Source organism: Elephantulus edwardii, unplaced genomic scaffold, assembly GCF_000299155.1.
Source record: "Elephantulus edwardii isolate Elephantulus edwardi_28Jun2011 unplaced genomic scaffold, EleEdw1.0 scaffold00009, whole genome shotgun sequence".
NCBI classification, from domain to species: domain Eukaryota; kingdom Metazoa; phylum Chordata; class Mammalia; order Macroscelidea; family Macroscelididae; genus Elephantulus; species Elephantulus edwardii.
This window is the reverse complement of record NW_006399759.1, coordinates 17,211,971-17,226,764: the sequence shown is the minus strand read 5'-3', so window position 1 is coordinate 17,226,764 and position 14,794 is coordinate 17,211,971. Positions and strand designations below refer to the sequence as shown.

Here is a 14,794-nt window from a genome sequence, read left to right as displayed (position 1 = left end):
AGGCTGGGTTTAAAAGAGGTTGTGGTACTAGGGATATTGTAGCTATTGTCAGATGGATCTTAGCTGAAAGCAGCGAATACCAGGGGAATGTATATCTGTGTTCCATTGATTATGCAAAGGCGTTTGACTGTGTGGATCATAACAAACTGTGGCTGCCTCTCAGAAGAATGGGAATCCCAGAACACTTGATCGTGCTAATGAGAAACCTATACTTGGATCAAGAGGCAGTCATGAGTACAGAGCAAGGAAACACTGCATGGTTCAAAATCGGTAAGGGTGTGCGCCAGGGATGTGTCCTGTCTCCATTAAAACTACTACCTTATTTAAAATAAAAATAATATGTAACTCACTCGTCTTTTTAATCAATTAAGTTATATTCTCCAAACAGCTTATGAAAACCAGCACTCAAATTATGCTTTCAACTTGATTAAAACCAGTCATCTAATAAGAATTTTGGCAGATAAAAGTCCCTTATCTAGGGGAGTTCTGGTGGCCTAATGGCAAGAAGCTGTACTGCAATCCCACAGGTACACAGTTCGAATCCACCAGATGCTCTGCCGGAGAAGGAGGGACAATTTCCTCCTGTACCAGTCAGATCTGATTTGATGGTACACTCACATAAAAAAATAATAAAATAATTAAAAAAAAAGTCCCTTGTCTGACATGTCATTACCAAATACTTTTTTTCCCCAGTCTGTGGCTCCCCTTTTTATCCTGTTGGAGAAGTTTGTGGATGTCCATAGGGATTTGATTCTCAGCAGGTCCCATATATATATATAGAATTTATAAAATACGTGAGCACCACAACAAGATAAAGGCAAATAGTCCAATTGAAAAATGGGCACCGGATATGAACAGACACTTCACCAAAGAAGACATTCAGATGGCCAAGAAGCACATGGAGAAATGTTCAAACTCCCTAGCTCTAAGAGAGATGCAAAACAAAACAACTATGAGATATCATCTCACCCCAGTAAGGATAGCAAAATTTAACAGAACAGCAAGCAACAAATGATGGTGACGTTGTGGAGAAACTGGAACCCTTATTCACTGTTGGTGGGAGTGTAAAATGGTGCAACCTCTGTGGAAAGAGGTATGGCGCTTTCTCAAAAAGTTGCCAATAGAGATACCATTTGACCCAGCAACTCCACTACTGGGCATATACCCCAAAGAGACCATAACTGCCATCCAAGCAGATATATGCACACCCATGTTTATTGTGGCTTTGTTCACAAGGGTAAGGAGTTGGAAACAACCCAAGTGCCCGTCAACAAACGAACTGATAGAGAAGCTGTGGTATATTCACACGATGGAATACCACACTGCACTGAAAAACAAGGAACTCATGCAATTTTATTCAAAATGGGTGACCTTGGAGGACATTATGCTTAGTGAAGTATCTGAGTCACAAAAGGACAAACACTGCATGGTGCCACTGTTGTAGAATGGGACTGACATCAGGGTTGGGATAAGAATGAGAAAGACTGGATAAATTATGCATACGGCAATCGAAAAGATGAGGGAGAGAACAGGTTAAATGAGATATATGATAGGGTATTATGGTTATCACAAGAGTCCAGAATGAAAGTTGCCCAGTTGAGTGCACTTGGGGTGGGCCGGGGGTTGGGGATTGTATAACATTGAAGGAATTTTTCTTTCACTTTTCAAAGAGAAGAGCAAACTCGGGGAGAGGAGGAGGCAGAAAAGTGCAAAAATGAATGAATGAAAATCCAAAATCTCTGTAAATGTTCATTAAAAGTAATAAAAATTTAAAAAAAAGAATTTTGGTGGAAGAAATACAGGAAAGAAAACAAATACAGCAACAATAACATTATGTTATGAAATAATAGTGCAAAAGGCTTATAAGTATGAAAGCGTGAGGTGGTATCTTGGAAACAGCCATGAGTTCTATGCTGTATGTGGTTTCAGACAGTAATGGGACAGATAAACTTAGAGAGGTAGTTGGAGACTAAATACCTACGACACTGAACTCCATGCTGTGAGGTATGAGATGTCGAAGGACTGCAGAGAAGTGACATGCTCATGCTCTGGGCAGAGCTGTAGAAAGTTGACAGCATTTCTGACTCTCCTCAGCCCTGTTATTCTTCCCTGCCTCTCTTTTTTTTTTTAAAAAAAAAAAAATTCTTGAGATTTTAATGAAAGTTTACAGAGAACTAGGATTTCCATTCGCTCATTGTTGCACATTTTTCTCCCTGCCCCCACCCCCAGTTCCCTTTTCTCTTTGGAAAAAAAAAATTCCACACCCCCACCCCACTTCACTTTACTATGCAGCTCTTACTCTAGCTGTTGTCATGCTATTCTTCTTACCTGCTTTCCTGACCATTTTATTTGCTCTGTGCTTCCAACCCAGTTAGAGACTTACCTGCCTTCATCTCCAGTGACCATGAGGCCCGAGAGATTTGTCTAACTGCCTATCTCTGCCTTGGACTCACTGAATCATTAGCTTCCATTTCCACGCTGTTTGCTAGTCACAGTCCTGGCAAGAGAGGAAGCTACTGGTTTTCTTTCTTGGAGTGAGAGTAGTAGGGGTGGAAGTGGTTTATTGTTTCTTTAGATAAGCATGGCCCAAGTTCATCATTAGTTGAAAGATTGACAAACTTTTCTTTTTACAACACATTTTCATGTGGTCAAAAAGTAAACCGATATGATTTCTAGCTTGCTTTTCTATTTTTTGAACAAATGAATTGAAATAGCTGAAAATGAATCTGCCATCAAGTAAGTAGACTTTACTGTAAATCAAAGCTGGAAAGTGTTTATATTTCTAATTCCTCAAATTTTCTTTTCACGCTTTTTTTGGTTCTTGAATCACCTCCTTCTGGCAGAGTGAACATCTGTCCTCCAAATTGTACTCAATTTATAATTGTGATAATGTGGTGCAACTAGAATATTATTTCCAACTGTTCATAATTTTAACATGTGTTAACATGAGGCAAAACACACTTTCTTTTCAAAATTTGATGTGTAGTTATAGCATATGTCCTTTCTCTCAATGATTACATACTTTGCACACCATGTTTTGCCTGTCAGAAAAGCTGTACCTTTGGAAAATAATCTTGGATAAGAAATACTACATTTGTCCAAAGCAAATTACTCTAGCATATATTTGCAAACATAACCTCCAATATGTATAACATATGAAAGAAAAGCTGTTCTAGCTGAATGGGTGATTGCTGAGGTCTAGAGTTCCAATCAGGAAGAAAGGGTCAGTTACTCAGAATATAGAGGGAGAGCCACTACTTAGAAGATTTAACACCTCTGTGTACACACAACACCAAACATAACCTAGTCGGAGCCTGTCAGTACATCCTTGAGGACAAGAAGTTGGCCTTTGCTCACTCTAGAAACAATAACATCTTCTGGCCCTGTAGTGGCCCTTTGGGATAATGCCTCTAGGTGGCACTGTTGGGATCATGCCTCTAGGTGGCACTGTTATCATTAGGTAGTAAAGGACCCAGGCTTTAATTGTTAAACCATCAACTCATTGTACAGAAGCTCCCTAAAGAAAGGAGCACACATATTAAAAAGAGTTAGAAATGATGATATATCAATTTAAAACAATAATTAAAGGTAATTTACTGGAAAATTGGAAACACTATAGGTCCTTTTTATTCATTATCTTTGTCAACATTTATTGGTGACAACATAAGGCAGTGCTTTTGAAAGGGCGATCTCTGGACCAAATAACTTGTTAGGAACCTGTGAGAAATGCAAACTTTGAGGTTCTGTTATAGACCTACTGAAGCAGGTCAGTGATGGGATTCAAAAATCTATATAATAAATCATTCAAGTAATTCTGACACTCACTGGAGAAGCACTGATCATAAATTATCTTTCAAGTCTAGTCTAAGTTCCCAAATGAGAGTTAATATTCTGTCTTCGGCATAATTTCAGGAATCTTACTGTGATATCTGAGCTAGAAGTTACTCTAGTCACTAAGTAACCTAATATAACCAAATGAAAAACCAAATCCATTGTCTTGAATTCTAATTTACAAGCAACCCTCCCATTAGACTTTCAAGGTCATGAATCTAAATGGAGAGACTGTCCATCTCTCTCTCTGAGCAGTCATGGTAATCAAATCTATGTTCACTTTCACTTCACTGTTGTGCTTTTCAATTGTGCCATCAATTACTCATGTGCAAGTCCAAACTGAATCTGAAGAAAAAGAAAACAAGTCCATGAGAACTAAAATACATTCTTGAGTCTCTCTCACCTAGCTTTAAAGATCTTCTTAAGAACAGGTTTGAAGCACTGAACATCAATGATTGAAGACCAGATGACTTTTGGGATGATATTGGGGATATCATTCATGAAGAGAACAAAAGGTCAGCAAAAAGACAGAGGAGAAAGAAAAAACCAAAATGGATCAGAAGAGAGGCTGAAAATTGCACTGCAGTGCTGAAAAGCCAACAAAGGGAAGAGATGCTGAAATAAAAGAGCTGAACAGAAGATATCAATCAAGAAAACTTCTCTAACAGGGTAAAAAGGAAACCCACAAGCTGGAAAAAATATTTGGCAATGAGAAATCAGATAAGGGACTCATATAAAAAAATTTATAGACTATACCAGCACCTCAACAAGAAACAACCCAGTCACAAAATGGGCACAAGATATGAATAAACACTTCACCAAAGAAGAAACTCAAATGACAAATAAACATAAAGAAATTTTCAAAACACCAACCTACAGAAAGATGTAAACCAAAACAAATATGAGTATCATCTCACCCCAGCAACAGCAGCAAAGTTCAACAGGGCAGCAAACAACAAATGCTGGTCAAATTGTGGAGAGACTGGAACTTTTCTTCACTGCTGGTAGGAATTTAAAGCCACTATGGAACTGCCTAGGGTGTACAAAGAATTTTATCTAGGCTACTCTCCTCCATCCTCTCCCTCAGTACAACTGTAAGTAACACCCCCAAAGCCCTTCTATTTGTAACTCACAAGTTTGTTCTCTCTAGGTTTGTTCCCTTTCCTATAGGTAACCTTAACACTGAGTTCTACTCCAGACCTGACCCTGAATCCAGTTCCAGAGACAAAAAGGAAATACAACAGCCAGCCAAGGAAGCAAAGGAGGATGGAGCCTCAGGGTTCAGTCAGCCATCCACACCGGACCCACCTGGGAAAACACTTTGCAGTCCAGAGGGGATTAAATGCCAGGAAAATATCTTCTAACTGAACAAGAAGGCAAGCACCTTTAACTCAAGACCACCAGTAAGGTGATCAAGTGTGCTCCCTTTCTCTCTTCACATCAATACCCCTGTTCAGCATGAAGAAGCCAGAGAGTCTGCGTCCAATTCCCAAATGAGAAACCCAAAAGTGAATAAGACAGTTTGTTTAATCACCATTGGACTATGCTTTGCCCTGTATCATCTGGTTCCCTCCCACTGGATCCTTTTTATTTCCTTCACCTGCTCCCCTCACCAGCCAAATTGTGCATCCCTGCAATTTTTCATCTCTGCCCACCCTCACCCCAACATGTTTTTCCCAATAAAAAACAAAACAAAACAAAACAAAACAAACAAACAAAAACCCCACTATGGAAAGCAGTCTGGTGCTTTCTCAAACAGTTGGAACTAGAAATTACACTACTGGGAATAGACCTTAAGGATTCCAGAGCTATGACTCAAACAGATGTATGCACAACCATGTTGATTGCTGCATTACTCACAAAAGCAAAGAGATGGAAGCAACCCAAGTGTCCATCAACAAATGAACAGATAGAGAAACTATGGTACATCCACACAATGGAATACTACACAGCACTCAAAAAACCCAATCAACTCATAAAATATTGCACAACATGCCTGGAAGACATTATGCTGAATGAAACAGCTCAGTCACAAAAAGACCAATACTGCTTAACACCACTGTTACAAAATAGCTGACATGGGGCACTGGGGGGAGAACAGGAAAAGAGAAGATAGATAAGGAACACTGCATTGGAACAGATGAGTGGAAGAACTATCTGAAAGGAATGCATGATTAGGCATTATATGTATGAAAAGATCCGGAACAAAAGGAACGTTACAAAGTGGACTGGGTGGAAGGGAAGAAGGGAAAAGGGGAGGAGAGGGATATGTGCAAGAATCAATGAATGGAAACCGAACTTTTCTGTAAACCTTCATTAAAGTCACAATTTTTAAAAAAGGGGGAAAAAAACCCCAACCAACAGAAAACCCAAAAGGCAGCTCAGAAAGACAAAACAAAATACTGTAACAGAAAATGCTGAGAACTAGAATTGGAGACTAAAAATGGAAGAACTTAGGTCAGCATTTATCAAGATGATAGAACTGAAAAAACAAATTCATGGGCAAAATCGTCAATGATGCAGGAAACATCAAAAGAAGATGGAGGGAATATACTGAATCACCGTACTAAAAAGAATTGGCTGACACTGAAATATTTCAGGAAGTACTGTATGATCAAGAGCCAATAGTAATAAAGGAAGAATGTTATGTTGCACTAACAGCACTGGCAAAAAATAAGGCCCCTGGAATCGATAGGCTACCAATTGACATGTTTCAAATGACGGATGCAGCTCTGGACGTGCTCACTAGTCTGCCAGAAAATATGGCTGGCTGGCTTGAAGAGACCCATACTTGTTCCCATTCCCAAGAAAGGTGATCCAATAGATTGTAAATGAGTTGGTTCTGACAAGATGACACATAACAATTTTATCTTACAAGTAAATTTTCTTTACTTCTTTAATTATCTTACTGGGAGCCCCGGTGGCCTAGTAGGTAGAAAAGGTTTGTTAAGAAAACACAAGATTAGAGGAAAGCATTAACTATTAATAATGAGTGTACAATATAGTTGGGTTTTGGTTGTGTGTATGTGTGTGTATTTAAAACTTGTAAGTTGTACTTATTGGTGATAGCAAAGAGGCAAGTCTACAGCGGGTATTCAAAAACAGTAAAACTGAGTAAGTACCCTTAGGAAAGGGCATCAGTCAGGAAACTGGTATTCCTAGAGCAATGTTTGAGCTTCTGCTCAGCTATAGCTTACAGAGGAAAAGAAGAGAACCATATTCTATACTAACGAAGAATTAAATAGTATCTACTCTGCACAAGAAGGTAACTTGCTTACTAAATCTTGGTAAAATTATATTGTATAATGACTGTTTGTTCAAATTAAAACTAAAAAAATAGAGTAAAGATAAAAATAGAAATCATCTTTTAATTGTCATCTCCTCTTCAAAGAAAAAAAATTTTATTTATGAACCACAGGTGACTAATTCAGCTTCCAAGGCACTACATTTTATGTAGTACTCAAAACAGTCTCAATCTGTCAGCTCAGGTTCATTTCTACAACCAAAGAAATACAGCTCATCCATCAACATTAATGAATGTGGAAAAAATTCCATTCAGAATGAAACTTTTCCTCTTGGCTATTCAATAAGACTAACACTTTAAAGAACCACCTTTTAAAAACACTTGAGTGAAATTCCTGAGAATGAACCACAGACAGTACAACCTGAGAAAACATCGTGTAAATAGGTTATTACTGCTCAGGTATGATGATCTACATATATGCAGAGCCATATTTGTGACCAAATTTGGAACGTTAATACATTATATTCTCCTTCATGTTATAAACTAAAACAAGACAAATTTCACTTTTAAACCTCAGTTACTTAAATTTTTCTTCATAAAGTGTTACTGTTGTTTAATATATAGCAACTGAAAATTTTAAATAATGAGAAACAAATGGAGTAAAAAACCTCAAAAAACAACCCCCTCAGGATTTGAACATAATTATTTTACTAAAGTTTAAGATATACATTTCATCACTACATTGTCATTGAGGGGCTGGGAGTAATGAAATAAAAATGTACTTCTTGATACCTCAATTCTCAGATGCGTGCTTCCTTCAACTTTGCCAAAAACTCTCAGTAATTGCACAAGGTGTTAAAAGTATTAGGAAATCTCATCTCTGGGGGACAAAGTGTTAATATCTGTTTGGGTTGGAGTTGAAAACATGTAAGTGTAATTCAAACAAGGAGGTTGATGTTTTAGCATTTCTTTGTAATCTGAAATTATGGAACACTAATTTTTTTTTAAGTTCTTATTTATATTTTTCTGTGTTAGCTGAAATTTTAATTCAATTCCAAAATATAAAGATAAAAGCAGATTAAGCTAGGTTAATCTGTTTGTGGAACTTGCAAAGCATTTACCAAAATGAATAATAACTTGATTTTCTTTAAAAGATATCCAGAAAAATCTACTCGTATAATTATATTTATTATCACTATAGGTGTAAAACGGGAAAAAATGCATCTAATTCAAAGGCTAAAGTCAAAGTACTTGGTCAAAATTTAATATAATAAAAACCAGTCTTAGTATCACTTAAGTTATTCATCTAACAGATTTTTATTTTGTGTTTGAAAGAACAGTATACATACAGTAACACAGAGTCGTGTGTTATGTGCCATCAAGTCTCTTGACACTCATAGCGACCCTATGTACAACAGCCCTGAACCCTGTTCTATCCTGTGCCAACCTTATTATCTCTGACACCCAACAACCACTAACCCAGTCACTGAATCAATCCACCTCATTGAGGGTCTTCCTCTCTTGCGCTGTCCCTCCACCATCCCAGCATGACGTCCCTCTCTAAAGGCTGATCCCTCCTTGTAACATGTCCAAAGTATGTCAGACAAAGCCTTGCCTCCAAGGAGCAGCCTGGTCTCATCCACCTTACAACGAACCTGTTTGTTCTCCTAGCAGTCCATGGTATATTCAGTACTCTTCTCCAGCACCACAGCTCAAAGGCATCAATTGTCCTTCTACCATCCCTAGTCACTGTCCAGCTCTCTGATGCATACAGTATAACACAGAGTACACAAGCAAAATATAAACTTACAGTATTGTATCTTTAAAACTCAGAAGCTCTGTAAATGGAATGACACATTTCTGGAGAGGCATACCTGGAGAAAAAGCAAACCAGGCAAGGAAGCTACAGAAAAATCGCTACCTTCACCTTATGTTCCTTACAAGGCATCCCTGAAAACAAAAGGCCTGTAGAACGTAATCTTTCTCTCTCATTTAATTTTTGTTTGTTTGTTTTTTGGAAGTGTGAATATGGGAGAATTCTCATTAAGTGAAGTAAAGGTAGTATGTAACTTTGTACCACTTCCTCTGCTGAAAGGCATTTGACTATTTACCAAGTAGAGTGCTAGCTCTTTGATAGCTTTCACAATCTCTCCCAGTGTGGCCTTGAGTGTCCCCCCTTAGAGAAACTACTTAACTGTGCTACAACTGGTGCACCTCTGGCTTCCCTCACAACCAAACCAAAATCTTACTCAACTCTTAAAACCTACCTACTCCAGAAAGGCATTTCTAACATTCTTTCCTGGATTCACGCCTTATGCATCCACATGTTCAGCAGCCCAGTTTTGAACTTACTTGTGCTCTAAATGATGAGATTGTGAACTAATTTAGAATAAGGACCATGGCTTATATTACCTTTTATCTCCTCGTACAGTGTAGAAACAGTTGAAAATGAACTGGTAAATAGAAAAGGCAGGCCACAGATTGGATGATTTGTCCAGATTCTTAAAGAAAATTACTTCAAGAATGAAAACATTTCTAGAAATCCAAATATTATCAAATTATGCAATACCCTTAACGGCACAGAGATTTCTATAAGTGTAACTCTTGGTTGAATTTGTATAAACATCTCACTGCAAAGGAAAGTAAATGTTAGTAAGGCCATACCATTGGAAGTTGCAAGAATCTCCTTGTCTTTGGGGATACAGGCATGCCCAGCATGACAGATAATCCAAACTGGAAAACGTCTGTTTATCAAAGAGTACAGAGTCTTTGCAAATGGTAGATAAAAGGCAGCAAAACTTGGGTTACCTAAAAAAGAAATACAGATTTTAGATTAAAAAGGTGACATATAGACATTTCTTCTAGTATATTCTGTTACATAAATATAGTAAATTAACAGACATCAATTTTAGTGTCCTTTCTACCTTAAATCTGGTTTAGAAAAATCTCTGCTGCTTTCTCCAGTTTCAAGTTCTTTCTCCCTATCTCTCAACTCACTAAATGGGACCACCAAGACAAAACTCATTGCTCAAGTAAAAAACACTGGGTGTCGGTTTCTCCTTGTCACTCACATACTATCCATCAATAAATCTATCAATTTAGTTCCAAAATATATCTCAAATATGTTTGTCTCTCTTTTATCACATAACTTCCTAGGAAGTTTTTTACGTTTGTTTTAATATTATACATTGTGCTTTTAGTTACATCATATTTTGTTCATTTTTATTGTGGGGGTCTTCGCCCCCTTACAATAACTACTCTTATGAAAGCATGTAAGCCAACTACTTCATGTCTCATGCCCTAATATCCCCCTTTTAGTTAACCAATTTCTGATTTGTCTGTTCCAGTCAAACCAGTACTCAGAGGGAACAAGCATGCCCTTTTGCTGAAAAATCCTCTGTTCAACTTGGAAACTTTGAGCACTTACATCCACAAGCAAAGACCTGACCGGAGCAAGCCATCAGGTTGCAGCAATCAACCCTAGCTCCCAGCATGGATCATCATCTCTTCATCTGGTTGGGTCAACTCATTCCCAGCCATCCGTGGCTAGGTTCAAATGGGCATCGGCTGTGAGCTCAGGAGACCCTTCTCCCTGCATTCCAGACTTATTGGTCTCCTCACTCAGCACCAACTTCTTCATGTTGCCAAGTCAAGTGAACAAGCCAAGGGTCCTCTTGACTCCCTGCTCCTCAAGTCGACAACCCTGTCCTGCTCATCCACACATCTGTGGATGACAGGAGGGCAGCCTGTTTCAAGCTCAGTCTTATTCGCCATTGTTATATTTCTCCCACTTCCACTCCTGTGGATCCAAGTCATCTCTCTGAGTAAAAATGCTCCAATCTCGAGTCTTGGAAGTGAGCACTGATGGGCATCAACTTTACCTAGCTCAGAAGTCAAACAGCTTGTTCCCATTTTAAAAAACACAGTCTCTTCCTTTCCTTTTTTCTTTCTCCTTTTCTCCTTTCCTGCCTGCCCTTCTTTCGAGTATGAATTTCTTCAATAAGAAGTCCAACGTGGGTCCACAGATCCATTCAAATGCAAATCTCCTTAAAGTACTGGCTGGGACACAATTTTCCCTTTCAACAAAGTTCTAACACCCACTAACAGATTCTACATTTAACAAGTTTATTTCCAGGATAGATGTTCCCTTTTACTACTTTAAATTAAGTACTGGCTAAAGGTGGAATTATATGCTTTTTAAATCTACACTTTCCCGTGTTCATTTTGTTGTACATTTCCCCCCCCCCCATTCTCTACTATGTAAAAATTTATTTCAATTCAACCACCTTGACACACTGCACTTTAATAAGGACGTTTCTTGAAACAGTCTCCTACTAGGTCTCCTCCTACCCCTTCTTTTATTTAACAGTTTATTGAAGTATAGTTCATATACCATATAATCTTGTGATATAAAAGGGACAAATTAATTAATTTCTGGAATATTGAGGGTATTTTTGTCACTTCAGAAAAGAAGCAACATACTCATAAAAAACACTTCAAACTCACTTCTGCTGAGGGGTTCTGACCAGGCGCAGCCCTCTATGGGGTTTCCAAGACTAAATCACAGTGGTAGAAGATTCCTCCTTTTTCTCTCTAGGAGCAGCTGGTGGATCCAAATCACCAGAGATACAGCCTTTTGCTAGCAGTGCAACATCCTATGGCCTACACCATATGAGCTCCCACCATACCCATCAACATTCAAAGCCCTCTGCATTTCATTACAGTTTCTTTCTCTCCTAGGCCCTGGAAACCACTAATCTTTTTTTTTTTTCTTTCTCCTCTATGTATTTGTCTAAGGATAGAGCAGGGTTTAGGGTTGTTGTACATAGGGTCGCTATGAGTCGCAAACGACTCGATGGCACATAACAACAACAACATGCGTCATCAGTAGCTTCAAGGTCAAAGGTGAGAAATCTCCTCCAGTGTGATTTATAGCCTCTGAACACCCACAGAAAGGTCAGCTATGACTCCGTTCCATGACTTGATGGCAATGAGTCTGGGTGGTTGCCTTTGTTTTTAATCCATTTTTTTTGTTGTTGTTGTTGTTTCAGAATAATTGCTTTCAGGATTTAGCCCACTCATTGCAATCCTACAAACCAACGATTGGAAGAATACACTATCTTGTTCCATCCTCAAAATTTCCATGCTCAAGCCTATATTATTGTGCTGTGTTAGTACATCTTGTCAAAGGTTTTTTTGTTTGTTTGTTTTTTATTCTGACCCTCTATTATTCCCAGTATATTTTTTTTTCCTTCAAGGAGTGGCCTCTCCCCAAAACATACCCAAATTATGTGAGATGAAGTTTCACCATCCTTACCTCTAAGAAGCACCTTGGTTTCACTTCCTCCAAGAAAGATTTGTTTGCTTTTATGGCAGTACATGGACATATGCAATATTCTTCTCCAATATCACAATTCAAAGGAATCAATTCTTCTTCCATCTCTCTATTCACTGTTCAACTTTCATACGCAAACTAAGCGATTTGAAAAGACTGCCTTGGATCAGGTATATTTTAGCCTTTAAATTGTCATCTTTGCTCTTTAGCATTTTAAAAAGGTTCTTCACAGCAGCTTAGCCCAACACAACACATCTTTTAATTTCTTGATTGCTGCTGCCATTGGTGCTGATTATAGATCCAAGTAAAATTAAATGGCTGACAACTTCAACTTTTTTCTCCAATTATGATGTTGCCCATTAGTCCAATGGTAAGAATTTTTGTTTTCTTGATGTCAAGAAGTACTGCATATTGAATGAATTCTGTAATCTTGTCTTCAGTAAGCGCTTCAAGTCTCCTTCAAGAAAGTTTGAATCTATTAGCTACTCTGTGGGATAAAGATGAGGTGCAACACTCCTGTTAAGATTTACTGCCTCAGAAATTGAACAGGGGATCATCTGAGTAGGAATCAACTTGGTAATACTGGTTATTTGGTTTTGTTTTTGGAGATGCTGTAAATCACATGAGACTGTCCATCTTTCTCTCACTGAGCCATTAGAGGGTTCAAACAGTGAGAGAGGTGCTGCTCTTTGGGTTAGTATAGCAACTCTTCTACACCACGAAAGCTCCCCATACATACATACATACATGTGGTTGTTAAGTGCCATTAAGTCACTTGCAACTCATAGAGACCCTATGTACAGTAGCCCTGAAACCTGCTCTATCCTGTGCCAACCTACTGTTTTAATACATCTCATTATCCCAGTCACTAAATCAATCCATGTCATCAAGGGTCTTCCTCTTTAATGCTGTCCCTTTACTCTCCATAGCATGATGTCCTCTCCAAGGATGGGTCCTTCCTTGCAATATATTCAAAGCACATCAGATGAAGTTTCAAAATCGTTGCCTCAAAGGAGCAGCCTGGTCTCATCCTCTCTAGGATGAACCTGTTTGTTCTCTTAGCAGTCCATGGTATATTCAATACTCTTCTCCAGCACCACAGCTCAAAGGTATCAATTCTCTTTCTATCATCCCTAGTCACTGACCAGCTTTCTGACATATAGCAAGTAATTGCAAGGACTATGCCCTGGATCAGGTGCACCTGAGTCTCCTGACTGATATTGTTGCTCTTCACTACTCTGGAGAGGTCCCTGACAGCTGACTTTCCAAATGAAATTCGGCTTATGACTCCCTGGCTGCTGGTACCAAGAATGCTGATTGTGGAGCCAAGCAAACAAAAGCTGTTAACAATCTCAGTCTCTTCACCAACCATCATAATATTACCAATTGGTCCAGTGGTGAGAATCTTTACTTTCTTGATGTTGAGCTTCAATTCATACTGAAGGCTGCATTCCTTGACCTTTTGCAGGAAGTGCTGCAGGTCCTCCCCAGTTTCAACAAGCAAGGTTGTGTCATCTTCATAATGCAGTTTGTTGATGAGTCTTTCCTGATGCCACACTTCTCCTCTAACAGCCCAAGCCTCCTTGATAATCTGTTCTGCATATAGACTGAAAAGGTATGGAGATTGGGTACATCCCTGGTGTACATCCTTCCTGATTTTGAACCATGCAGTATTTCCTTGCTTTATTCTGATGACTGCCTCCTGGTCCAAGTATAGGTTTCACATAAACACAATCAAGTGTTCTGGGATTTCCATTCTTCTAAGAGTCGGCCACAGTTTGTTGTGATCCACACAGTCAAATACTATATATTATAAATGCACTCTATATAGATACAGATACACACACACACACGATATATATTATATGTTTAATAGGGACCTTTTTTGGCTTAGTGGTAAGGATCTGTGCTGCCAACCCAAAGGTATATGGTTTAAATCCACTATGTGCTTCACGGGGGGAAAAAATGAACAATCTCCTTCTATATGATTTACAGCCTCTGAAAACCCACCGGAGAGTCAGCTATTTAGTTCCAACTCAACAGTCCACAACATAATAACAAAGTTATTAATACTGGCTGCTATTAATGATTTAAGTGACTTTTCTCCTTCTGTAAGATTTCCTATATCTAGTACAGTCTCTATAATTTATTTGTAATGATGTTTGTAAAACTAGAAATAATGAAATGTCCATCAAAATGTCTCCTTATTCTTATTTTCATACTTACCCGTAATAATTAAAATAAGCACCTTAGGCTTGCAAGCACTTTGATCATTGAAGAGGTCAGTCCAGGGCCCACATTTTAAAAGCTGAGTTTCGATTCCACCACATGAAACAAATTCCTCCTGCACAGGGATTTCATCCATGACTTTTGTGTCCATTTCT

The 14,794-nt window shown here is 38.5% G+C and overlaps 1 protein-coding gene across 3 annotated transcripts in view; it reads right to left on the bottom strand.

Annotated features, from left to right (window-relative positions):
- The window catches only part of LOC102854333 (chromosome unknown open reading frame, human C2orf43), a 116,220-nt gene extending 101,430 nt beyond the window's left edge, over window positions 1-14,790 (bottom strand). For 2 of the 3 annotated variants that reach the window (XM_006880643.1, XM_006880642.1), the window contains exon 1: window positions 14,637-14,790. In XM_006880643.1, the coding sequence (XP_006880705.1) occupies window positions 14,637-14,790 (154 nt within the window). Of the gene's footprint in view, window positions 1-9,739; window positions 9,884-14,636 lie in introns of all 3 variants that reach the window. The other variant, XM_006880641.1, reaches the window with a different exon arrangement.
- Window positions 14,791-14,794: the final 4 nt, after the last annotated feature.